General features: G+C 45.2%; 2 protein-coding genes across 2 annotated transcripts in view; both read right to left on the bottom strand.

Annotated features, from left to right (window-relative positions):
• SEMA7A (semaphorin 7A (John Milton Hagen blood group)) overlaps positions 1-5,537 on the bottom strand; it is a 36,958-nt gene extending 31,421 nt beyond the window's left edge. Inside the window, exon 1 of the mRNA XM_039337553.1 lies at positions 4,959-5,537. Coding sequence (XP_039193487.1) covers positions 4,959-5,112 — 154 coding nt within the window. The 5' untranslated portion in view covers positions 5,113-5,537. The remainder of the gene's footprint in view (positions 1-4,958) is intronic.
• Positions 5,538-17,557: 12,020 nt separating this feature from the next.
• Positions 17,558-27,326, bottom strand: UBL7 (ubiquitin like 7). Its single transcript, XM_039337552.1, has 11 exons — positions 27,173-27,326; positions 25,578-25,817; positions 24,649-24,768; positions 23,795-23,877; positions 23,423-23,507; positions 22,949-23,006; positions 21,755-21,891; positions 21,505-21,554; positions 20,070-20,237; positions 18,870-18,992; positions 17,558-18,138 (listed from the first exon to the last, which is right to left on the bottom strand). The coding sequence occupies exons 1-11, from the start codon at positions 27,234-27,236 to the stop codon at positions 18,001-18,003; spliced, it is 1,266 nt and encodes a 421-aa protein (XP_039193486.1). The 5' UTR covers positions 27,237-27,326; the 3' UTR covers positions 17,558-18,000.
• Positions 27,327-27,436: the final 110 nt, after the last annotated feature.

The raw sequence follows: 27,436 nt of genomic DNA, 5'->3' as shown, positions 1-27,436 counted from the left end.
GTATAAGGGTGCATTCTTTGTTGACTGGTTAAACACACCCGTTTCCTGCGTCTATAAAAGAGCCAGCTCTCAAAATATACTCTGGGCCATTTGGCCTCCTGAGATGAATTTGTGGCAATTCAGGAGTTGTGAAATGATGTGTTAAATTGTTCAATTTGAAACTGTAATTTTGCTGCCTCTTGACTAACCTCACCGGAAAACATTTTACTACATTTCTCAGAAATATTTCAGGCAAATCTTAGCCTGTGCCTTACTGTACCATGTATACACTTATGTGTGCATGAAATAAAGGAAGGAAATCAGATCTGGATTATTCAACTTGCATGCAACAACAACCAAGGCCAAAAAAAAAAAAAAAACCCAAGAAGAGCTTTAATACAAAATTACAAAATTTGGAAGCAGGAAGAAGGAAGATGTATGTTGAAAGCAGATCAAATATTCTTTACGTACACAAATTTTCCCCACAATGTTTCTCTGCAAAGCAAATTTCTGCTAACCCTAACCCTACCTTGTCCTTTTAAGAAAAGAAAGAAAGAAAGAAAGAAGATAGGAAATGACGGAGAAAGGGAGTGAGAGAGGGGTGAAAGAAGAAGGAAGGAAGGAAGGAAGGAAGGAAGGAAGGAAGGAAGGAAGGAAGGAAGGAAGGAAGGAAGAAAGAAAGAAAAAAGGAAGGAAGGAAGGAAGGAAGGAAGGAAGGAAGGAAGGAAGGAAGGAAGGAAAGAAAGAAGATAGGAAATGACGGAGAAAGGGAGTGAGAGAGGGGTGAAAGAAGAAGGAATGAAGGAAGGAAGGAAGGGAGAAAGAAAGAAAGAAAGAAAGAAAGAAAAAAGGAAAGAAGGAAGGAAGGAAGGAAGGAAGGAAGGAAAGAAAGAAGATAGGAAATGACGGAGAAAGGGAGTGAGAGAGGGGTGAAAGAAGAAGGAATGAAGGAAGGAATGAAGGAAGGAAGGAAGGGAGAAAGAAAGAAAGAAAGAAAGAAAAAAGGAAAGAAGGAAGGAAGGAAGGAAAGAAAGAAAGAAAGAAAGAAAGAAAGAAAGAAAGAAAGAAAGAAGATAGGAAATGACGAAGAAAGGGAGTGAGAGAGGGGTGAAGGAAGAAGGAAGGAAGGAAGGAAAGAAGGGAGAAAGAAAGAAGGAAAGAAAAAAAGAAGGAAGGAAGGAAAGAAAGAAAGAAGATAGGCAATGACGGAGAAAGGGAGTGAGAGAGGGGTGAAGGAAGAAGGAAGGGAGGGAGGGAGAAAGAAAGAAAGAAAGAAAGAAAGAAAGAAAGAAAGAAAGAAAGAAAGAAAGAAAGAAAGAAAGAAAGAAAGAAATTCTTTCTGACCCATCATACACTAAATAAAACCAAGAGGTACTTTTTTTGAGTTTCTTTCTCACACTTGTTTCAATCTCTGGACTGAGTAATCCAATGTTTCTCAATCTTGGCACATTTATGAGGGGTGGATTTCAACTCCCATGCTGGCTGGGGAATTCTGGGAGTTGAAGTCCACCCCTTGGAGAAGAGATGGGTGTCATCTCTTCTCCAAGGAAATCAGTTCTGGTCAGGGAATCACCTCCCACACGACTAAAACGACAACGATGACTGAGGAAGGATTCTTTGCCCAGTTCTTGCCTGTTTCTATCCAAGTCCCAAAGATGCTTTTTTTTTTCCAAGAGGCAACTGAAGATTTTTTCGCTTCTCTTCTCATTGAAGAAGCTTCTTTGGCTCTCCAGCTCTCTGTCCCGGTCTTTCTCTAACGAAGAGAAGGACGAGGGGGGACAGGATAGCAGCCTTCCAGTATCTCAGGGGCTGCCCCAAAGAAGAGGGAGTCAAGCTATTCCCCAAAGCGCCTGAAGGCAGGACAAGAAGCAACGGATGGAAACTAATCAAGGAGAGAAGCAAACTAGAACTAAGGAGAAACTTCCTGACAGTGAGGACAATTAACCAGTGGAACAACCTGCCTCCAGAAGCGGTGAATGCTCCAACACTGGAAGATTTTAAGAAGAGACTGGACAGCCATTTGTCTGAAATGGTATAGGGTTTCCTGCCTGAGCAGGGGGTTGGACTAGATGACCTCCAAGGTCCCTTCCAACTTTACTACTATTACTCTTTCTCTCTATAATACCTTTCCTATTATATTCCTATAATACCTATCAAAATTCTGCAAGCTGCAGATCCCTGGGCAGTGGGATCCCCGTAAATTGGATTTAATCAACAATTCCAAGGCCGTTTATGCCAAGTGTGCAGCACTGAGATCAGAAAACAAAAGCTACAGAAGGTTGCCATGCCAAGAAATAAGATCATAATCCTCTCTTCGTAAGCAAGGTTGATTCAGCTGGCACGGAAATCCTTTGGAGACCTTGTAATCCCATCTCGGGAATCAGGATGCATCTTTTATTATGTCATTCCCATCTGGGCCTGGCAGTTTGATCTGACATAACTCCTCTAACAGAGGTTAGACACTGCAGTAGGCAAATACACAAATACACAACGCTAACTCCCACAGTGTGCAGTTAGATTCGTCTCACAGTTGCAATTCTCATCTGGACTCGGAAGAGTTCTGGAGGATCGGAGACCCCTCTCCTCCAGGCTGACAAATGAAAGAAGCCTAGGTTAAATTAAAGGCTTCTGTACAAGTGATCCCGAACCTCCAGCTTCAGGAGCAGTCTACCACTGAATATCAATGCCTTGGATGACAAATGAAAGAAGCCTAGGTTAAATTAAAGGCTTCTGTACAAGTGATCCCTAACCTCCAGCTTCAGGAGCAGTCTACCACTGAAAATCAATGCCTTGGTATTCATTCCTTCTCTCTTATGACCCTCTGACCTGATTGGCTGAAGGGGGAAACGGGTCGATTTCTCTCCCAAAAGGAATCCACATCCAACAAACACTTGCCAAATAGAAGTGAAATTGCCTTTATGGGGGTCAAAATATTTGATTATGTAGAATCAAAAATCACATGAAGTATTAGTACCGCTTTATAAAGCCTTAGTAAGGCCGCCTCTGGAATCCTGCATCCAGTTTTGATCATCACATTACAAAAAAGATGTTGAGATTTTTGGGGAAAGTGCAGAGAAGAGCAACTAAGATAATCCAAGGCCTGGAGACTAAAACATACGAAGAACGGCTGCAGGATTTGGGTATGGCCAGTCTAGAGAAAAGAAGGACTGGGGGGGGGGAGACATAATAACACTATTCCAGTATTTGAGGGGCTGCCACAAAGAAGAGGGGGGGGGGTTTCAAGCTATTCTCCAAAGCACCAGAAGGCAGGACAAGAAACAATGGATGGAAATTAATCAAGGAGAGAAGCAATCTGGAACTAAGGAGAAACTTCTGATTGATTGGTCATCCTTGATTTCTTTGAGCCAAGGTGTGAATTGATAATGTCTGTTGGAATTAATGGTTGTACATATCCCTATTTATGCCTCCTACTGGAGATACAGATCTTGGAAGCAGATGAGAGAGAGAAAGTTTGCCTCCTTGACACATTGTGGAAATACACACACACATTTTAGGAAAACATTAACATATTCTCCCCGACAATTGGACTGCCGGTGGCCAAGTTAATGGAAGTAACCAGGGATGGATAAAATCCGATTTGGCAACTCTTTGCAACCACAAAAATATAACGGAAAGAGAACGCATCCCAGAAAAATCAATGTTCGGTACATTCACGGATCATTTTGCCCGGCTATAAATCTCACATCACCAGCGAGACTTTGCTGAACCCACAAAGAGCACCTTAAAGATGACATTATTTTGACCTCTTAAAAAGTAAAGCTACGGGGGAAGTTCAAAGCAGGCTCACAAACGCACCCTCCATCCACACCTGGCGTCCCACACAACCTAGAACGCCACCGATGAGAGAAAAAAACTCAGCCAGAATATGAACCGGTTCCTAAAGAAATTTTTGCATGCACCTCCTCTGGTGAGCTATTTACAGAGAGTGTTGAACAGCAAGCGAATCTCCGCTAGCCAGAAATGAGAGAAGCATCAAGGGTTTTAGGAAAAGGGGGGGGGGCGTTTTCTACAGCTCTTGATCGTTCTCTCGTTTCCCAGCACATCCCCTAGAAACCCCTGTAGGTGCCTCCTCACCTTGCCAGCTGCAGGGCTAGAGAAAAAAGTGGTTTGTTTGTTTGTTTGTTTTTCCTGTTCCCACCCATCCAATCAAGACTGTTAGGAAAAGAGATGCAGCAGAGAAAGTTTTATTATTGCAGTAACAAGGTGAGTCAACGGGGGTCGGCTACGTTTGTGGCCAAGGCAAGCAGGGCAGTGGGTGCATCCTTCTTAGAATGAGGGCAAATCCTACCAGCACTGATGATGTTACCTAGTTGGGTAGTGAAACGTCTACAAGCAAGGAATCGCGCTCAGAGAGCACCAAGGAGCCCACCTGTTGCTTTGTTTGTATCTGGTTCCATCTCCCAGTGAGGTTCAGGATTAATGGAGAGCCTCTCTCCCTCCCTCCTTCCTTCTTCTCTTTCCCTTCTTCCCTCCCTCATTTTCTTTCTTTCTTTCTTTCTTTCTCTCTCTCTCTCTCTCTCTCTCTCTCTCTCTCTCTCTCTCTCTCTCATTCTTTTCCTTCCTTCCTTCCTTCCTTCCTTTTTCTTCTTTCTTTCTTTCTTTCTTTCTTTCTCTCTCTCTCTCTCTCTCTTTCTTTTCCTTCCTTCCTTCCTTTTTCTTCTTTCTTTCTTTCTTTCTTTCTTTCTTTCTTTCTTTCTTTCTTTCTCTCAATATCTCTCTCTCTCTTATTCTTTCCCTTCCTTCCTTCCTTCCTTCCTTCCTTCCTTCCTTCCTTCCTTCCCTCCTTCCTTTCTTCAGCCACCCATCTCGCCCGCGGATTCCTCCCCCTCCCCAAAATTCTCCTCCCGAACCGAACAGGTGGGGGGACGGCCTCGCAAGAGGGGGGTCGCCGCCTCCCCAGAAGCCCCACTACCCTCTCCCTCCCACCAGCGCCCCGGAGACGCGTCCGCCCGGCTTACCCAGCGCCCCGGTCAGGATGCGGGGACTGGCTGTGTGAGGGACGGCGGCGCAGCGCAGCGCCGGCAGCACCAGCGCCGGCAGCACCAGCAGCAGCGCCCGCAGTCGGCGGGCGACCGAGACTGCGGTGCCGCGTTGCTCCGGAGGTGGGAACATGCTGAGCGTCTCTAACTTCGGGGGACCTGTCTCGAACTTCGCTTTGGAAACCGGAGTGAAAGCTGAAAGCGGCTATATGAGCTGGCAAACCCCGGCGGGGGCGGGGCAAGGTAAAGAAAGTGGGAGGGGGGCGGAATGTGGAGTCTGATATAGATGCCTTAATCCGGTCTCTCTCTCTATGTCTAGAGAGCTTCTCAATCCTCCGGGTCCTGGGATTGTCCCCCCAAGATGCTTTTCCAAAAGGCAACTAGACTTTGGGGGGTTTTCCCCCCCCCCGGAAACTTTTCACCTCTCGTCCCAGAAGCTTCTTTAGAGTATCTCTCTCTGGACGGTCCCACCCCTCCACCACCCAGGCATAGCTACAGACATAGAATCTCTCTCTATATACCTATCTCACATAGGTATTCTTAAGGTGCTAGCTGTCAGTAGGTAGGTTAGGTGGTTAGGCAGGCAGGCAGATGAGAGCCAGGGGGAGAGGAGACAGATGAGAGAATAGAGGAAAGAAAGAAAGAAAGAAAGAAAGAAAGAAAGAAAGAAAGAAAGAAAGAAAGAAAGAAAGAAAGAAGAGGGAGGGAGGGAGGGAGGGAGGGAGGGAGGGAGGGAGGGAGGGAGGGAGGAAGAGACAGATGATAGATAGATAGATAGATAGATAGATAGATAGATAGATAGATAGATAGATAGATAGATAGATGGATGGATGGATGGATGGATGGATGGATGGATGGATGGGGAGAGAGAGAGGTAGACAGTCAGTCAGGCAGATTATAAGTAGAAAGATGATAGAAGCACACAAATACATACAGTGTATGTGTATATACAGTATCTCTCTCTCTCTCTCTCTCTCTCTCTCTCTCTCTCTCTCTCTCTCTCTCTCTCTCCTGCCTGCCTACCAACCTATCTACCTACCTACCTATCTATCATCTATCTATCTATCTATCTATCTATCTACCCATCTATCTACCCATTTGTCTGTCTGTGTCTGTCTACCTACCTGTCTGTTTATCTATCTATCTATCTACCTACCTGTCTGTTTATCTATCTATCTATCTATCTATCTATCTATCTATCTATCTATCTATCTACCTACCTATCTATCTATCCTCAACTCACAAATATAAATTGGGACTAGAATTTCCATGTGAATCTTGCCTGTTTTTTTTTTTTAACCACAGTTGCTAAGTGAATCAATGCAGTTGTTAAACGATTCATGTGGTCGTTCAGCAAATCTGGCTGCCCTTATCCCATGACCCCAGGACAGTGCCATGGTCCTCAGCGAACGCTAGTCGCCACACACCCAAAATCTGATCTTCTGATGATCAGGATGCTACGATGGCATTTGCTCCAAGGAGCGGCCCTAAGTCATTTATGAAGTCAAATGATTTTTTAGCCCAGCCCTGAGAGTTCTCCGATGCCTCATTTTCCATTTAAGCTGTATAATATGAATCATAAAAGGGCATCAATAATTGCACACGGATTAACACCAAAACCGAGGAAGGCCGAGACTTCTGTAAATGTTTATGGGAAAAGAAGGAATGGAGAGGAAACGAGCAAAAAATGGATTAAAAGCCTTTGTGCTGGGGGCCAAAAATTGGGGAAATCAAATCATTGATCGATCCTAAAAGTTTAAATTGATCAGACAGATCCTAAAAGCTGAAGCTTAGGGGAGGAAGCAGGAGTCTTCTTTTCAGGAGTTGTGATCTTGCACACCTATACAGCTTTTTAAATTCTTACTACGGGTTGGAGTTAGGAGAATAAGATGGCAAGGGGTAGCTTCCAGATCTTTTGTGCCACCGTTTGCACAATACGTCGCACCATTATTAAGGTCTGAAAAAAAAATTAATATGATGTTTTATTTTGAGAATTTTGGATTATACTATATTGATTGTTTGGTGGTTTTATATCCTGTAAATATGGAAGTAAAATTGTTACTATTGTTATACATTTTGATTATGTCTGGCCTTACGGCTGTAATAAACAGATTGATGGATTGATTGATCTTGAAGGACATTTCTCAGCAGTTGCAACTAAGGAAATGGCCACATATTTATTCTATTTATTATTCATTCATTCATTCATTGCATTGTTGCCCATCTCACCATCTCCTTGTCTCGGTGATGCCAGGAAATGTCCTTTTAGCAACCACCAGAAAGGCAGAAATATTTAATAACTCCGGGCGAGAAAGCATTCAAAGGGACATCTTTCACTGCCATTACTGTAATAGTTTTGGGTTTTATAGTCCATAATAGCAACAGCAGCCAGTAAAAGCAGAGGGAAGGAGCAGAGGGAAGCTGGTTGAACAATTCAGACAACCGGAGCGTGTTGCTCAGAAGTAGCCGGGATCAAAACTGCCATTGCAGAGAAAATGAAAATGTTGGGAAGAAGAGAAATGGTCAGCAAAGAGTCCCTCCTTGGGGAAAGATTTGATAGCCGGGGGGGGGGGGGTAGGGGGGGTATCACCCCCAAAATTTCAGGGTTCATTTGCAACCCTCCCTTCAATGCATGGGAAAGCATTTGAACAAGAAGGTGGATTGAAAGAAGAGACATCTGGAAGGAAGGGCTGCATTTGATCACACAAATGCATCGGTTCTTGCAAAAGGTGGAGCAAGCCGGTTTGGATAACAGAATAACAGCGTAGGAAGGGACTTTGGAGGTCATCTAATCCAGCCCGATGATCACGCAGGAGACCCTGTACCGTTTCAGACAAATGGGTGCCCAGTCTCCTCTTAAAAGCCTCCAGGGATGGAGCACCCACAACTTCTGGAGACACGTTGGTCTACTGGTTAATTGTTCTAAGTGTCAGGAAGTTTCTCCTTAGTTCCAGGTTGCTTCTCTCCTTGATTAGTTTCCATCTGTTGCTTCTTCTCCTGCCTTCAGGTGCTTTGGGGAATGGGCTGACCCCCTTTTCTTTGTGGTAGCCCCTCAATATTGGAAGACTGCTATCAAGTCACCCCGGTTCTTCTTTTCACTAGACTAGATGTACCCAATTCCTGCAACTGTTCTTCGTATGTTTTATCCTCCACTCCCTTAATCATCTTGGTTGCTCTTTTCTTCCCTGATCTTGATCACCTGACCTTGATGGCTCGCTGATCCTCAGATGTTAGTTAGTTAGTTGGTTAGTTAGTTTGCAAGAAGAAGGCTTGTGAGAGAGGCTAATCCAGTGGTTCTCAACCTGTGGGTCGGGACCCCATTTGGGGTCGAACGACCATTTCACGGGGGTCGCCAAACAACGCAGTCCGCCATTTTTTCCCCCTTTTCCTTAGCTGTGCTACTCCCTTTTATTCTATTGGCTTTTGAAAGCCAATAGAATAGACTCTCTTGAATAGAGTCTAATTCTATTGGCTTTCAAAAGCCAATAGGAATTGTCCAGGCTGTCTCTGCCTGCTGAGCCTGCCAAAAGTCCCAGTCTGCAAACGGTGCTGCACCAGTTGAGTAGTCCTCGACTTATGACCGGTTGAATAGTCCTCGACGTACGACCGGTTGGGGGTTGCAGCATTAAAAAGGTTGAGAACCACTGGGCTAATCCATGCCACGCTCAGTCTTGTGTTTTCAAGCTGCAACGGGAAACATCAAATTTTCCATCTTTCCAAGCAAGATCTCCTGACCTTGTGATGAATGACAGATGGCTGTGTGATTATTATAAGCAGTGTATAAGCTAGTGTGATTACTGAAAACAAGTGATGAGCAGGATATCAGGGATGAATCCAGGGGAAACAGAACAAAGCAGAAGCAGGAGTTAACCAGATTCTCACAATCTGATTATTGGCGCCTCCCTGACACGAACGGATGATGGTTCAAGACTCAGCAGCTTGCTTCTGGTCCTCTTTTCCTGAAACAAGGTGGAGTCACTGTTTCCCAGCTGTTGGAGCTGGATCAGGTTGGAAAAATAGTTTTAAAAAGAAGAGTTGGCCTAGAAAGCAGAAGGGTGCGAGTTCCAGATTTTCCTTAAGCACGGAAGCCAGCTGGGAGATTTTAGATCAGTGGTTCTCAACCTGTGGGTCGGGACCCCATTTGGGGTCGAACGACCATTTCACGGGGGTCGCCAAACAAGGCTGTCTGCCATTTTTCCCCCTTTTCTTTGGCCACGCCCCTGGCACCCCCTGATGTATAAGTGGTTGGGGGTCACCACAACATGGGGAACTGTATTATGGGGTCGCGGCATTAAAAGGTTGAGAACCACGTTTTAGATCAATCCTGATCCACCTGGTAGGGTTATTGTGCTGGTAAAAATAGGGAGTGGGAGCATCCAGTACGCCACTTTGAGTTGCGCAAAATAAAGGGAGGATCTAAGAATTATTTTTCTTAACTAATGCAAGAACTGTATTCTTGATTCTGTAAAAGACTGCATTTCTGCAGAAGTCATGGAGGTAATTGCTCCAGCAGATTGTTATATTTATGATCATTTAGCTGATGAATAATATCATAATGTTGAAGATTTGCCAGCTGATTATCATAATGATATTTACGACACTTTATCCAGCTGGTGGCGATAATTTATAATCATCTGTAGCTATAGATGTTAATTTATTTCAGATCCAACTGGACACTGAATTCTCACGGAAATTATTTTGTTTGATAAGCAATTTGCACTTCTGGTTTTTCAAGGAGTACATGTTTTTTTTCCCCCCTAAATCTGGCTGCCCTGTCTTCCTGTCCATCCTGGCCAAGTGGCTGGACATCATTTTCTGGGATACAGGAATGGGTTGATATGTGCCACTGAGTTCAAGGATGAATGGTGTGATTGTAATCATTTCCCACAGAAACTCAAATGACCATTCATAACTATGCATGTTTACGGCAACTTCCCAAAAATCTTCCAGCCCACTTATTGAAGGAAAATACACCCAGTTCGGGAATGGAATGGACAATGGGGATTGAGGGGAAACAACCAGTTCAATAACTCTGGCCAGGGAGATCGAAAATCAAACCAGTTCCTTCAGGTAGCGAAAAGCAATTCCTGTTCAGCGGACACAGGTTCAGATTTGTTCTCCAAAATTCCAAAAGCTTCTTTATCATTTTCACCCTGTTCAGAACGGCAAGCAAAAGCTTGCTTTGAAAGCTTCAGGAATACAGAATAACAGAGCTGAAAGGGATCTTGGAGGTCTTCTAGTCCAACCCCCTGCTCAGGCAGGAAACCCTATACCATTTCAGACAAATGGCTGTCCAGTCTCTTCTTAAAAACTTCCAGTGTTGGAGCATTCAGAGCTTCTGGAGGCAGGTTGTTCCACTGGTTACTTGTTCTAGCTGTCAGGAAGTTTCTCCTTAGTTCTAGGTTGCTTCTCTCCTTGATTAGTTTCCATCCATTGCTTCTTGCCCTGCTTTCAGGGACTTTGGAGAATAGCTTGACCCCCTCTTCTTTGGGGCAGCCCCTTGAATATTGGAACACTGCTTTCATATCATAGTCCTTCTTTTCACTAGACTAGACATACACAATTCCTGCAACAAGACACTGTTTTCTAATCGAGGTTGATTTCAAGTGTCCTACTTGTCTTCTCACCAAAATGGAAAAGATTCTGTCTTTTCTGAGCAGGAGGCTCATAGGTTTCATATTTCCCCAGGTCTCGTGGCTATCTCCCTTTTATCTACCAGGTGGCTCTTTGATCCCCCTTTTTTTTTTTTTTTTTTTTGCTCTATAGCAGTGTTTCGCAACCTTGACTGGCTGTGGAATTCTGGGAGTTGAAGTCCACATGCCTTAAAATTGTCAAGGTTGAGAAACACTGCTCTATAGTGCACTATTTCGCTCAATGGAAGGTTACAAACAATCAAAGAGAGGCAGAAATGTGCAGATGATAACCCTGTCAAATTTAGTGTGAGTGTTACTTTTTAACCTTGGGTTTCTGAACCCTACCAATTTCAACTTTGGCTACTGTTAGATGAGAACCGTGTCTCAATTAAATTACAGGAGTCCGGTCTCAAGAGGATGGAAATGATTAAATGATGGATTTAGAATTCAAACAGCAAACAAACATTGCATGTAGCCAAGGATTGACCTTCACCAGCTGGCAGCGGGAAGCAGAGAGATAAGCTAAAATGCTTGTTCAATTCCTTTGCTTTGAGTACACACAGAATGTCTTATTGGCCAGAGACAGTTGGTGAAAGTTTAAAAACAAAAGTTGGTGAAACCTCCCACTTAGACTGTTCAGAATAATAACAATAACAATAGACTTATACACTGCCTCACAGTGCTTTACAGCCCACTCTAAGCAGTTTACAGAGTCAGCCTCTTGCCCCACAACAATCTGGGTCCTCATTTTATCGACTTCGGAAGGATGGAAGGCTGAGTCAACCTTGAGCGGGCCAGGATCAAACTCTTAGCAGTGAGCAGAGTCAGCCTGCAATGTTGCCTTCTAACCACTGCACCACCACTCTTTAATAAAGCTATTAAAGTGATTTCCAGATCTTAAACTGGTGCCATGGGTTAGGGGGCAATGGAACCAGACTCTCCTAGATTGAGAGCAGCACAGCAGCAAGAGGACTATTGCATATTACCTGCAAATATCTCACCTGGGATTTCCAAAGGAGGTGGTTAAAAAAAAAAAGTCAGCTTCCACAGGGTGTCCAATCTTGGCAACTTTAAGACTTGTGAACTTCATGTAAAAAAGATGTTGAGACTCTAGAAAGAGTACAGAGAAGAGCAACAAAGATGATCAGGGGACTGGAGGCTAAAACATAGAAGGAACAGTTGCTGGAATTGGGTATGTCTAGTTTAATGACGAGAAGGACGAGGGGGGACATGATAGCAGCCTTCCAGTATCTCAGGAGCTGCCCCAAAGAAGAGGGAGCCAAGCTATTCTCCAAAGCACCTAAAGGCAGGACAAGAAGCAACGGATGGAAACTGATCAAGGAGAGAAGCAACCTAGAACTAAGGAGAAACTTCCTGACAGTTAGAACAATTAACTAGTGGAACAACATTCAAGAAGCAGTGAATGCCCAAACTGCAACCCAAAATCCACTTATGTATCATTGGGTGCCAGGTGGGCGTCGCCCATTGGGTAGATGTGGCCCATTGGGTGGGCGTGGCTGCGGTGGTAATGGCAGACTGGGTGGGACTAAAAAGTTCAATCAATTCCAACTTTGCGAGATCTTTTTTTTTTTCCCACGAGAAGTTGAAATTGATTGATTGAACCTTTTTTTTTTTTTTTGCACATGGCAGCAAAGGCCTAAAGCGAAAAGATTTTATAAAACCCAGCTGAAGGCCTAGGACTGGAGTGACGGTGCATGTGCCCACAGAGAGGGCTCTGTATGCCACCTGTGGCACGCATGCCATAGGTTCGCCACCACGGGCTTACATGGTTAACCTTATTTGCTTTAGCCCAGGGATCCCCAAACTCTGGTCCATGGACAGCACTGGTCCACAGCAGGCCAGAAACTGATCCATGCAAACAAGCAAAGCCCCATCCGCAGGATGCAGGCAGCACATGAAACCACCTCGTCTCCAGTCTGCGAAAAAAATCTCTCTCCCGAGGAACACATAGACTATAAACCTGATTTTTTTTCACTAGGTACAATGCCAGAAAAACCTGACAAGCAAAGTGCATATTTGATTCTACATGTGATAACAGCGGCAAGAATTATATTTGCACAATATTGGAAGAACGAAGAAATACCACCAGAAGACGAAATAATAATAATAATAATAAATTAGACTGTGCAGAAATGGACAGACTTACTTGAAGGTTGAAAGAAAAAGAAGAAACAGACTATTTTCAAACTTAGGACCTATTTTATCAATGGTTAGAGAAAAGATTTAGGGATTAGGAATTTAATTTGTATTAGTGAATAAGATACTCAGACAACACGTTTTTGTTGAATAATTATGATTGTAAAAAAACTTCTTTTTTTTAAAAAAAAAAAAATCTCTCTCCACAGAACCAGTCCCTGGTGCCCAAAAGGTTGAGGACCTCTGCTTTAGCCCCCAAGCTTGATCTTGCAAATTAAGCAAATCTTAAATTTTTAGAGGAGTAGCAGCATTCTTGTACTGCTGGATAGCGGTTGCTGCTTAACCAAAGTCTTCTCTGCGGCTATTTTAAGCTGCATTGGCTATTTATCCCACTCCAGTGAGATCATGGGGCGTTTACAGGAACGAGATTGTTCAGTGTCCCCCTTGTAAAATAAATGTCATTCGAGTGGGGGGGGGGCTATTTCCATTTATATGAATTACTATTGATTTTGGCCTTGCCAGCAGTTGGGAGAAAATATGACTTCATTCTGAATGAACTGCAGGGAAAAATCAAGTTTTGGGGCATGGAAATTCAAGTTGAAAAATTAGAAGGACCAAAAGGTTGGAAACGGAGATTTGGAGAAAAAGTAAAGAGAGATTGCTCTGCTTAACCGCCCGGAGAGGAAGCTAAAAGTGCATTTTAATGAGGGATGTGGGAATAAAGATATTATTAACTACCCAGTGTTGCTTGGCTAAACCCGCATCTCAATATAATGGAAGCTTTTCCAGCAGCCTCCTAAGTGCCAAGGGAGATCTGAGAATTCAGGGTGGCAATATAAAATTCACCCAGCCAGAGAAAAGCAAAAAGCAAAAAACCCATCAACCAACATTCTGGTTTAACGGCGTCTGGGGCAGGTTACTTCCTGCAAGCCCTCAAGGAGTCTAATAAATGTCCTTGGATATGCAGGTATGAAGCTAATCGTTTCTGCAAGGTGCAATTACTTGAATTCCAGTGTGTAATAAATACCACAGGAAGACATAAATGCTAAGATGGGTTTTCAGTTATCTGCTTCAGATACCACATCAGTGTTTCTCATCCTTGGCAACTTAAAGCTTTGTGAACTTCAACGCCAAGAATTTTGGGCATTGAAGTCCACAAAGCTTCAAACTGCCAACTTTATGGACTTCAGCTCCCATAATTCCCCAGCCTGCAATTCCAGGCTGGCTGGGGAATTATGGGAGTTGAAGTCCACAAAGCTTCAAGTTGCCAACTTTCTTTGTGGACTTCCAACTCCCAGAATCCCCCAGCCTGCAATCAAGTTGCCACGGTTGAGAAACACCAGTTTAGACCGAGCCTCTCCCACTAGCTGTCTTCGGTCCCACTTCTCAGGGGACACAAGAATTTTATTAGTGGCTTTTAAGATCTGTTGATCATCCACTACAGCAGTTTCCCTCCATCTTGGCTGCGTGGAGATGACTGGAAATGGCAGAAGAAGGTCAGGAACTAGAGAAAGCGCATTCAAGGGCAACACAGAGTTAATCGGGAAGAAGAATTTGCAGGCAGGAAGCTTGTGGGTTTTTTTTTTTAAAAAAAAGATTGCGTTTCCAGTGCACACCTGAAGTGAGAAAAAAACAGTCAACCGTCCCATTGCATCGGTTTTCCATTTTCTTCTGCAGCTCTGGAGGGCAAACGGTTCTCGTGGGCAGAGGTGCGAAGTAAAACAGCAGCAACCGCACCACTAAATACGGTTAAACCTTTGTCACTTCTTCACTTTTCTTATTTTTCCTCCCCTACTGCGGTTCCAATTTTCTTGAGAAATCGTTACCTTCGGCGTGGGGGAGAGGAACACTCGGTGTTTTGCGGAACTCATTCTGAAGGCGGCTTTGCATCGATCTGAAATCACCTGTGGAAAACCCACGAGGGGGGGAATGAAAATTGTAGGTTCACACTTTTCACCCTCTGAAGGCTGGATGGGCGTCCTGAGCCATCGTGGGTAAAGGTGAGCCCGCTTGCAAGTCTTCCATCACTTGTGAGGGGTTGAGTAGGGGGTTTCTGGAGGTGGGGAAGGCCTCAGCCCGAGACTCTAATCCAGTCTGATAAAAACACAAGTTTCAATAATATTTATAGTTCGGGGTCGAAATGAGGGCTCTGAGCTGGGTGGTTTTCTTGCAGACGTTTCTTGACCCAGCTAGGTAACATCATCAGTAATAGAGCAGAATGGAGGAAGGAGAGGAGGAGGAGGAGGAGGAGGAGGAGGAGGAGGAGGAGAACTGTGGGGTATGATGCTCTCTGAACTTGAGTGTTTTCTTGCAGACGTTTCTTGACCCAACTAGGTAACATCATCAGTAATAGAATGGAATGGAGGAAGGAAAGGAGGAGGAGGAGGAGGAGGAGGAGGAGGAGGGGGGGGGAGGAGGAGGATAACGATGACGACAACTGTGGGGTACTTGACGCTGTCTGAACTTGATTGCTTTCTTGCAGACATTTCCTGACCCAATTAGGTAACATCATCAGTGCTGTTGCCTAGTTTGGGTAATGAAATGTCTGCAAGAAAACAGCCAAATAAACGATTGCAAGAAAACAATCAAGCTCAGAGAGCACCAAGGACCCTCCAAACACAAGCTGGCCTTTAACCCAACTATTGAAAAATGCAAACCAGGCTTTTTAAACATGAGATCCTGGAAAGGTTAGATTCTTTACATTCCATTTAAAAAGAGCATTTAGTAGAATTGTGGGTAACCCTCAATGTACAATCAGTAATTTCTTTGCTAAGCCAAAAACGACCACAGTCTGACCACGGGACCACAGAATGTTGCAGAACTAATTAAGGAGTATTTTTAGCAGGTAGAGGGTCTGTGGTGAGTTCACTAAGCGACCAGTCCTTAAGAAGGGACTAGCTGTAAAAGCATTCCATTCTGGTCCATCCTACTCCTGAGAAAGGATGTTTTTGGAGTTTCTGGAAAATCTCTCGCAATTCCTACTTCTCCAACGTGGCACAATGCACTTTTCACTTGCTGGAAGAATTCTTTCATTCCTGGTGGTCAAAGCAGCGATTCTGGTTCCATCCCAAGGATCTGCTGCCTGAAAAATGCTCTTGAAAGGTCACTGAGGCAGGAATCCAGCAGATTTAAAAAAAAAAAAATTAAGAAAGGGGGAAAAGGAGAATTTCTCTTCCAGAATCTCTTTTCTGAAGAAGTTGGCTTGAAATCTTTAGGTAGAGCTGCATTGGTGATGGAGAAACAGTACCCTCTGCTGTCCACAAAGTTTATTATTATTATTATTATTTTTCCTTCTATTCAATGGTTTCTCCAAGACCGTCCAGAAAAATCCTTGCCGTTTTCTTGGCAAGGTTTTTCCAAAGTGGTTTGACATTGTCTCCTTCCTGGAGCTCAGAAAAAGGGACTGGTCCAAGGTCACCCAGCTGGCTTTGTGGCTAAGGTGGGACCAGAACTCGCAATCTCTTGGTTTCTAGCCCACTGCCTTAACCACTACACCAAACTGGCTGTCAAATTAACGACATGCCACTATCTCAAGCCCAGATTTGTAGATGTATCCCCAAAGGACTAATCCTAGATCATACTGAGCTTCCAGCAGAATTTGGAAACTCCAAAGTTTGCACAAGGACATAAAAATTACAGGGGGGAAGCTAACGGAAGCAAAAAGAATTCCTTTTTACGTCTTAAGATGGCAGGCAGCGTGCGATTGCATGAGCGCCATCTGCCCTTGATTTCTAACAAGCCGGGATTCTAACGGCCCAAGTGAGAAAACCATAAGCAATCTTGAAAAATAAAATGCAGTTGTTCGACATAGGATTCAAAAACCTTTTATGTCCCTTAATCACATCTCGTGGGCCTCAAGTACAGGCTAAGGCAGTGGTGGCGAACCTGTGCCAGAGGCGGCACTCAGAGCCCTCTCTGTGGGCACGCGCACCATGCCCCGGAGATGGCAACCGTCCCTTTTCAACCAGCCGCCCGCTAACTGGCCGAGGTCCCACATGGCTGGATGCATCCCAGCACCCATGCGCTTGCTGGCCTCTGTGTGGGGGGGCCGATGGTGTCAGGCAGCAGCTGCCCTGGCCCCTGCCTCGCCTTGCCCTGTGACAATGGCACCCCTGCCCTGCCTCACCCTGCAGAACAAGCCTCTTGCCCACCACCCCACCTGCCAGAGACCCCTAGATCTCCCCCAACACTCCCCGGCCCCCACAGACTCCCTCGAGCAACATCGAGGTGATTGGCCACACCCACCCAATCTGCCATGAGCACCACAGCCATGCCCACCTGGCACCCAGCGATAAATAAGTGGGCTTTGGGTTGCAGTTTGGGCACTCGGTCTCTAAAAGGTTCGCCATCACTGGACTAAGGACTTACGACCAAAATTGGGATGAGAATTTCCATTGCTAAGTGAAGAGGTTGTGCCCAATTTTATGCCTTTTTTCCCCCATGCTATGGGAATCATGTGGTCATTAAGGAAATCCAAATCCCCCCCCCCCACTGAGTTTGCTTGACAGAAGCCAGCTGGGAGAGTCACAAATGGGGATCACGTGACACCCTCCACCCAAGACGTTGCAACCATAGTAAATCCACGCCAGTTCCCAAGCACCCAAATTCTGATCAAGCGACATGGGAGATGCTGCAACGGTGCTTAAGTAGGAAGACCAATTGTGCATCACTTTTTTTTCAAGGCAGCTCCAACTTGGAACTAAAAACTAAACCAATGGTGGTTGAGTCAAGGATTCGCTACCGTGATAACCTAAGCACCAGCAGCAGCAAGAAGCAAGCAAGAGATTATTTGGAGGAAACCAGATTTAATGAGACAGTTTAAGAGTCCAGCAAGCCACAGGGGAAGCTTGGCCAGGGTAGGAAGAAAAACCACAAGGAAGAGAGGCAAATGAGTGCGTTCTTCAAAGGATCAAGGAGCCCTTTTATGGATGGGGCAGAGCTGAGTCATTTCTGGAGCAGGCAATAACATCCTGATCCTGGAACATTCCCGTCTTAAGGCAGCCGTTTTGCCAAACTGCAGTCCGGTGTTCAGAGCTCCCGTTGAAAGGGTCCTCGTCCGGAGTCAAGGAAAAGGAGATGGGACGCAACGTTCTGGGACCCCGCAATGCGAAGGGAGAAGAGCACACCGAGGAATGGGGGGTGGGGGGCCATGCACGTCGAAGGGCTGGCTTGGGGATGCAGAGATCGGATGCGTCGCGTCACCTCCTACGGGATCGGAGGCCTAGTGGAGGTTAAGGGGCTCCTCCTGCAAAGATGAGCTCCAGGGCAGCCTGGATGTCCCCCCCGGTGGCCTGCAGGGCGCGGAGACTCAGCTCGTCGTCATGGATGCCCATGTCTCGCAGCTGCTGCAGCTGGGGCTGCCACTGGCTCTGCAAGGGGAAAGCAAACAAAGGAAGGGACACCAGGTCAAGCACCGTCACGGGATACGGAAATAGCCGGGCCCTGGTGCAAGATTCAAATCTCTCTCGCTCCCATCATTGCTGAGCCTCACCTGTCTCTCTGGGGTGCTGGGAAGAGGCCAGCAGAACTGGGTACTTCAGACAACCGCGGAGTCCTTGCGGCTCTCGGTGGTCTCCTTGGAGATGTTTCATTACCCAGCTAAGTATCACCATCAGTGTGAGGGAGTGGGGAGTCTACTCCCTGTTTGTGTATTGGGAAGATGCCCTGCCAATGTTGGTGGGGGTGATGGGAGGTTTTCTCTTTGGTAGTTTCCTGATTAGGGTGGGGTTTTTTTTTCTATTTGATAAGTTTGTCTGGTGGTAATCCCTGCTTATCTGAGTGTCAGCTATTGAAGAGGGTGCCTTCTGCTCTTTTTGTTTCCTTCTTAGCTTTTTCTTTTGCCTCTTCTGAAGGGGGTGGAAATGTGGTTTGTCTCTGTGTGTCTGTGGATGGCTGATTTGTCTGAATGCCAAGCTTCCAGGTGTTCCCGGAAGTTTTGAGATTTAGCTTGGTGGTCTAGGATGCCCACAGTTTCCCAATTTAGACCATTGGAGGGCTGAACCAAAATGTAAGGACATGAATGAATGAATGAATGAATGAATGAATGAATGAATGAATGAATGAACGAACGAACAATCCCAGCTTCTTGAGATCTACAGACCTGAAGGTTAGGCTGTCCTGATGCCTGGAGGGCGTGCTGCAAGGCCTGGCTGAAGAGGTCATTGGTGATGGGTGTTCCCGACTGCACGCTAGAGGACATGGGAGATGTGCCGGACGAATGTCCCTGAAAAGGCAGAAATTGTCACCCAGGAGTAGACCACGCCTTCCTACGCTTGCCAGGCCCATTCCTGGCTTACCAGCCAGCTTAGCACGAAGGAAGGCGACGTGTAACAACATTCGTAACTCAGGAAGGAAATGTTTTTTTTATCAAGAAACTACATGAGACTCCTTGCATGCCTCAGAAGAAGAAAAGGCTTATCCACAGATTGTTCCAAGTTTTCTTTTTTCTTCAGGCTTTCCTGACAGACTAAAGTTGCCGCAGCTTTCAGAGTCACGCTAAAGACGTGCTGCTTTAATGATCCCGCTCATTAAAGCAGCTGCGGCATACCTTCCTTTTTTATATAAATGTGATCAAGCCTGAAAAGGCTTGCAGAAATCCAAAGCTGCTCTTCCAAGCCGTTTTTGAAATTGGCGCTGGACTAATATCAACAATTCCTCAATCTGGTGCCCTCCAGAGAAATCGGACTGCAGGGCCTGCAACCTCAGACTGGCTGGGGAGTTCTGGGAGTTGTAGTCCACAATGCTTTAAAGTGGCCAAGTCTGAGAAACATTGCTTTAGACCAGGGGTCATCAAAGGGCCAAGTTTGAAGACCCGTGGTCTTGATCCATCAATGCACATTGCAAAAAGGTTCCGATTTGTGGTTGTGCCTGCAGTATGAGCCTTTTTTTTTTTTAACTACTCCACTCTTGGTTTCCCCAAATTCATTGAAAGGGATCCAGTTTTCTACAGACGGAGGCAGGTATGAAATAACAGTAAAAATATTTTTCTTTGTGCTTTTTTTAATTGAAGATGTCTCCCCATGCAACGGTATACCCTGAATTAACTTAGAGATGAGCCTAGACCAGGGGTCTTCAAACGTGGCCCTTTGATGACTTGTGGACTTCAACTCCCAGAATTCCTCAGCCAGGCACGCGTGCCTGGCTGAGGAATTCTGGGAGTTGAAGTCCACAAGTCATCAAAGGGCCACGTTTGAAGACCCCTGCTTTAGACCAAGTCTTTCCCACTGTCACCTCTCAGGAGGGGCTAGACCTCTTTTGGGGGCTTTGGAGATCAGCCAAACTCTCTCTGCATCCCGCTGACCTGGGTTCCGGGCGTTGGGGTATGTGAGCTGCTCTCCGGGGTGCTGGCCAGGGCGAGGGCGGTGGCCAACTCGCTCTGAGTGATGGGCCGAGGCCCTGCTGCACCTGTGTAGCCAAGAGATGCTGGCCGGGATCCAGAGGTGCTGCTGGATGGGGTGGTCCTTGTGCTCTGTCGGGAGAGAAGAGGCTTTACTCAGAACAAGGCTTGGATTTTAAAAAAAAAATCCTTAATCCCCATTCCGACCCAGAATAAGAAGCTGCTGAGAGTTCCAGAGTTTTTCAAAGCCACATTTTAAACCCGGAAGAATAATCCCGTATTGTTCCCAAGAGAAGATCTGAGAAAGGTACAGATCGGTGCCTTTTAAACTCATAGAAGTCCTGTATACTGCGCAGATCGGAGGGCTGGGAAAATAACTACATTCCCCTCACATCCTGGACATAAAGTGTTTCAACTCCTCCCTTCTGGATGGTGCAACAGGGCATTGCGTGCCAAAACAACTGGATACAGGAACAGGTTTTTCCCTCGTGCCTTCACTCTGCTGCACACCTGAGTCTCACAGTGTTACCTGATGTCTATTAACCCATGCAGCATGGCTGTAGTATTATTTATACTTATTATATTCTTTGCTCCCCCCTTATTAGTATTATGACTGTGATGATGATGATCATTATTCTGTTGCGTTGCATGTATACTGAGATCTGCATCGGAGACAAATTCCGTGTGTCTAATCACACTTGGCCAAATAAACTATTCTATTCTATTCTATTCTATTCTATTCTATTCTATATTCCAATATCTATTCTATTCTATTCTATTCTATTCTATTCTATTCTATTCTATTCTGTAATTCTGTTCTATTCTGTAATTCTATTCTATTCTAATCTAATCTAATCTAATTCTATTCTCCTCTAATTCTATTCTATTCTACATTCTATTCCATTTTATATTCTATATTCTATTCTATTTTATACTCTATTTTATTTTATATTCTATTTTATACTCTATTCTATTTTATTCTACTCTACTCTAATTCTATTCTCTAATTCTATTCTATTCTACATTCTATATTTTATTCCATTTTATATTCTATATTCTATTCTATATTCTATTCTATTTTATATTCTATTTTATACTCTATTCTATTCTACTCTACTCTAATTCTATTTATTTATTCTATTCTATTCTGTTCTGTTCTATTCTATTCTATTCTATTCTATTCTTCTCTCCTCTAATTCTATTCTATTCTACATTCTATATTCTATTCCATTTTATCTTCTATTCCATTTTATATTCCATTTTATATTCAATTCTATATTCTATTCTATTCTATTCTACTCTACTCTACATTCTATTCTAGTCTCTAGTCTCTGTTCTCTATTCTCTTCATGCTTTGGCCTTCCCTTCTCAGAGATGCCCACCCATCTTCTCACGTTACCTGATGGAAGTCATCTTCATCATCGGAGAGACCTTCAAACAGGAACCCTCCTGGACAAGAGAGGGAGAGAGAAAGAAGCCACACTGAACCTCGTCCCAAAGCCAGGCCTCTTCCACCAGACTCCAATGGCCAAGGGCTGTAACTTCAGTGAACAGGCATAAGCCACCATTCATTCAGGCAGTGAGGACCACCTGTAGCCCCAAGTGTTAAATCCGGCAATTTCTGCTCCGTGCCGTAGCACGTTCCTTACCCGGCATGTCTCGGTAGGAGCTGGAAGGCATGTTGCTGCGTGAGGAGGTCTCCGCGGTGGGCAACGGGGCACTGCCTGCCACCGAATGAAGGACCAGGACGATGGCGTTCACCAAGGCGGGATGGCTTGGGATGAGTCTAAGAAAAGCAGCGAGAACGAAGCGGGGAGGAGGGCTAGAGGGGCGCTGAACCATAGAGTTGGATGGCCTCAAAGCTCGCCCAGCAGGGTCCCTCAGCCTAAAATCTGTTGGATTTCCAGAATACAGGCAAGTCCCCAACTGACACCAATTCGTTGAGTGACCGTTCAAAGTCACAACAGCACTGGGAAAAGCAACTTGTGACCGTTTTTCACACTTAACAACCGTTGCAGCATCCTGTGATCCCCTTTTGCGACCTTCTGACAAGCAAAGTCAATGGGGGGGGGGAACAACTGAGTTACTGATTTATCAACTGCGGTGATTAACAGCTGTGGCAAGCAAGGGCGTAAAACGGGCCAAAAACTCACTTAACAAATGTTTCACTTAGCAACATAAATGTTGGGCTCAGTTGCGGCCGTAAGACGAAGACTACCTGTATTTATCTTGTTATTAACTTATTAATCTTGTGAACTCTCAGGCTTCCTCCCATTATGTATTCAAGATGGACAGTGATTAATGTTACTTATATGTAAGGCTATAGGTCTATACGTAAGTTGTATATAGTATGTTTAAATGTGTGTTACGTGTACATTTTGAGAGCAAGTAAATTTCATTTTTAATGTATTCCATTGTGCCCACAGTAAAAAAAATCACAATAAAGGTTATCTATCTGTCTGTCTGTCTGCCCACCTATCTATCTACCCACCTATCTACCTACCTATCATCTATCTCTCTATCGGTCTATCTCTGTATCTATCTATCTATCTATCTATCTATCTATCTATCTATCTATCTATCTATCTATCATCTATCTATCATCTCTCTCTCACACACACACAACACATCTATCTATCTATCTATCTACCTACCTACCTACCTACCTACCTACCTACCTACCTACCTACCTACCCACTATACAGTTTTCTCTTTTAATATTGTAAGCCACCCAGAGTTACCATTGGGCAAGATGGGAAGATAATAAATTTTACAAATAAATAAATAAATAAAACAGCATAATGATTTAAAAAAAAAAAAAAAAGCCTCTGTAGCAAACTTACGTGTCCAGCATGGCTGGGTCAGCAAAAACAGAGAACAGGTCTTTATCTTGCAGGACCCCTGTGAGATAAAGAGAGCGAGATCACTAATGAGCAAATGGCAGATAATATTATACCTACTGAAAAATAAGGAAGCTGAAAAACCAAACCATCCTCTCTGGAGTTGAAGATAAGACCTGATTAAAAGACTGACCTTTCCTGCTACTCCTTTTTCTTCCCATCTTTAGGATGCACAGGTGAGGTTTTAATGTTCATTGTTTTCATTTTTATTTTTGGGGGTTTTTTTCTTCGTCTCATCTCATACAATTCTGCAAGGCTCTTTTAGAAATCCAACTTAGGAAAGTTATCCAAGTCGCTCTCTTGATGGTGTGTACTCATAATTCTCATGAAGAAAGCTTCAGCATTTGGCCGAGGTGTTACAACTCAGCTCTAACACCCCAGACTACAATCTAACCCACTTTTGGATCTACGACTCACCCAAAGCGATCGGATCACCGCTGAGGCCTGGGGTAGCGACAATGATCTGATCCAGAGACTCCTTATTGCCCAGCATCTTGAAAACCTGCGTGGAAAACCCAGGGAGATTCAGCTAGGCCAGAGGTCCCCAACCTTTTGGCCATCAGGACCGATTACGTAGAGAGAAATTTTTCCACACACCAGAGGGTGCATGATTTTGTGTGCTGCCTGCATCCTGCAAATGGGGCTTTGCTTGTTTGTGTGGACTGGTTGCTGGCACCGGGGGTTGGAGACCCCTGAGCTAGGCCACGCTAGGAAACAACAGACTGGACCTCGGACCCCCGGGAAGCCAAATAAAAAGCACAGAAAGAAGAGCAGAGTTTTGAGGCTCACCGAATCTCTGAAGACAGGGCTGCTGTGCAGCGCGGTGTGTAAGACGCGGAACTCCCGCACGGCGGCCATTTTATCCACTGGCTCTGTGGAAGAGACAAGCCAGCAGAGATGGCCATGGTAACTCTCGAAAAAGCAACATGGAACAAACCTTCGCAGAACTGGATTGCCAGGGATTCCACCATCGGAAGAAGTACAAATGTAATACAGGCAGTTCTCGTTTGAACGACCGGTGGCTTAGCAACCATCCAAAGTTATGACAGATACCCCCCCCCAAAAGCATACTTACCCTCCCAGTTCCAGAATTCCAACTGGCCACAATCATATTTTGGGCGCCTAGCAAACATTTGCCGCATCCTGCTATTATTGGGTCTGTGATTTTTTTTTTTAAGCTGTTTCTGCTCTTTGCTTCCAATTTTCCATCAAAAAAAACGCCCATGGTGTATAACGGATTTGCTTAATAGTTGCCATGTTCCTCAACCACTGTGGCATTCGCTTAACGACCATCTTCCCCCAAAAGTTGTAAAATTGGGTGCGGTTGCCTGGGAACCTGCTTGACGACTGACACATTTTACGACCATAATTCCAGACTCAATTATGTTTGTACATCGTACTGCTAAAACTGACCTGCTGTCCAGATTCCAGGCGACGTGAGATTCTCTGTGGTTATAAGCATGCACGTGGCTACCCAGCCTCTCTTAAAAACCTGTTTGGGTTGTGGGTTCCCGATGCAGCAACGAACTCACTGTTCCTAAGATTGTCGCCATTTCAACGCTTGGCTTTTTTTTTTTTTTGCGCCAATAAAGGAATAACAGAGCAAGCGAGAAGCAGCTTCAGATTCAAAGCGGAGAACTTACCGGGTTTCTGTTCCGGTTCGGGCCAGGATTTTCGGAGAACGTGGATGGTGGAGCCAGATTGAATCCCGTAGAATTCAAGGGTTTGATCGTCCCGCAGTTTACGCCCGCAATAGATCAGATCTGAAAGGCAGCCAAGACTTATATTGAACACCCCACCAAATCTGGCTGACCACACACTTGATGGATCCTAGTTCAGGGGTAGGCAACCTCGGCTCTTTTATGACTCAGAGAATTTTGGGAGTTGAAGTCCATGAGTCATAAAATAGCCGAGGTTGCCTACCCCTGTCCTAGTCACAAACACTCCCCGTGTTTAATAAGGCCAGTAAAAAGATTTAGAACGGAGTAAAAGAGCATTAGAGATAATCCTTGACATACATTCGTTTAGTGACCATTGGAAGTTACAAACAGCCTGAAAAAAGCGACTTATGTCCATTTTTCACACTTATGACCGTGGCAGCATCCCCGTGGTCACATGATCAAAATCCGGTCACTTCAAGACTGACTCATATTTACGACGGTTGCGTTGTCCCTGGGGGATGTCGTGTGATCCCCTTTTGCAACCTTTTGACAAGCCAAGTCCATGGGGAAGCCACTTAACAACTGTGTTATCAACAACTGAAGTGATTCATTTAACAACGGTGGCAAAAAAATAAAATAAAACTCACAACAATTGTCCTGCTTAGCAGCAGAAATGTTGGGTTCAATTGCGGTCGTTAAGTCAAGGATTACTTATATTTGACATCATTGCATCTCCGGTTTGATCCAAGGCCCAAATTTAAAAAAAATAAAAAAAATCAAGGAGCTGTCTGGAGGATTCTGGGAGTTGAAGTCCATGCATCTTAATGGCCTATCACTCTTTCCCAGGGCCATCAAGCTCAGCCTGGGAGAGCCACCTGGATCTCTGATCAAACCACGTTGTACCAGCTTACCGATGAACTCTGGGTCAGGGATGGACTCCTGTAACTTTCCCGTAATGAGCTGTTTCAGGTACGAGATGCTGCAACCCCCCAGCGGGCATTCGCCCAGCTCGCTTTCCGGCAGACGCAAGATGGATTTGGGAGCCAGGGGTTGGTCAGCTAGCTTCACCGCGATGTAACACTCCGAGAGAGACATGGTGGTGCTGGGGTGATTCGATTCTCCGAGGTCCCAATCTGAACTCCAAGCAGAATCTGGAAAAGAAACTGTGTCAGAAACAAGAGCACCCTTCCATCCATCCATCTTCCATCTGTCTATCTATCATCTATACACAGCATCCATCCATCTTCTATCTTATCTTATCTACCTATCTACAGCATCCATCCATCTACATTATTCATCTTCTATCGCAGTGGTTCTCAACCTTTTTAATGCCGCGACCTCCAACCGGTCGTAAGTCGAGGACTACTCAACTGGTGCAGCACCATTTGCAGAATGGGACTTTTGGCGGGCTCAGCAGGGCAGAGACAGCCTGGACAATTCCTATTGGCTTTTGAAAGCCAATAGAATTAGACTCTATTCAAGAGTCTATTCTATTGGCTTTCAAAAGCCAATAGAATAAAAGGGAGGAGCACAGCTAAGGAAAAGGAAAAAAATGGCGGACTGCGTTGTTTGGCGACCTCCGTGAAATGGTCGTTCGACCCCAAATGGGGTCCCGACCCACAGGTTGAGAACCACTGATCTATACACAGCATCCATCCATCCATCCATCTTCTATCTTATCTTATCTATCTATCTACAGCATCCATCCATCTACATTATTCATCTTCTATCATTTATCTATCAATTGATCAATATATAGCATCTATCTATCTATCCATCTATCCCTTTCCATCCATCTATCCCATCAATCCATCCATCTATCCCTTTCCATCCACCCATCTACACCATCCATCTTCCATCTACTTATCTGTCATCTATACACAGCATCCATCCATATTTATCATCTAAATATCAATTGATCAATCAATCTATAGCACCCATCAGCTATCTATCATCTATTTACAGCATCCATTAATCTACAACATCCATCTATCTTATCATGGTAAATTTCTTTCGAACTCTGGCTGTGTGTGTATGTGTGTGTAGTGCCATCTCTCTCCCACCTAAAACTAGCGCCAATGCATTCATTATTAGTCCTGCTTCTGCCAACTCCAAAGGGAGCTAGTTGGGACGCGCTGGCCTACCTCGCAGGGTTGTTATGAGGATAGCAATTAATGGAGGTGGGGGTGGGGAGTGGGTGGAGACCCCACTGAAGCCTGGGAAGAGGATCGGAGTAAACCATGCAGGAAAATAAGAGTTAAACCAAAGATAGGCCTTGGGTCTCCCTCCCCCACCCCAAATAAAGCCACACTCATCAGCTCTACCCATTGGGCAGTACTGCATCCCTTCTGACAGTGGCCCAGGCGAGTAACGACCCCGCTGAGGTTCACTGCTATGCTTTCTGGGAGAAAAAAAAGGGGGAGGGAGAGGGGACCCCCCCCAAAAAGACCCTCCATACCACCCCAACCCGGCCCCTCCCCCATTAAGACCCTTTATTCCTCCTTACCTGGATGTTTACGACCAGCCGGCGGCTCCAACCGGAAACGCTTGCCCGAGCCCGCGCGAGGCATGCCGGGGATTGTAGGCGGCCGCAACGAGCGCTCACATTCCCTGCTGAGCCAAGCCGCGCCGAGTGGAAAAGAAGAGTCCGCCCGCGAGGCAGCGGCGAACGGCAGCGGAAGCTCCGCCCTCCGCATCAAGGGATGCTGGGAACTGCAGTCCTGAGGGAGGCGGGGCTTGGGAGTCGAGGCGGGCGCGTTTGTGACGCCCC

This window comes from Crotalus tigris, unplaced genomic scaffold, assembly GCF_016545835.1.
Source record: "Crotalus tigris isolate CLP2741 ecotype Arizona unplaced genomic scaffold, ASM1654583v1 scf7180000017683.1919423, whole genome shotgun sequence".
Lineage (NCBI taxonomy): Eukaryota > Metazoa > Chordata > Lepidosauria > Squamata > Viperidae > Crotalus > Crotalus tigris.
This window is presented reverse-complemented; position numbering and strand designations above follow the sequence as displayed.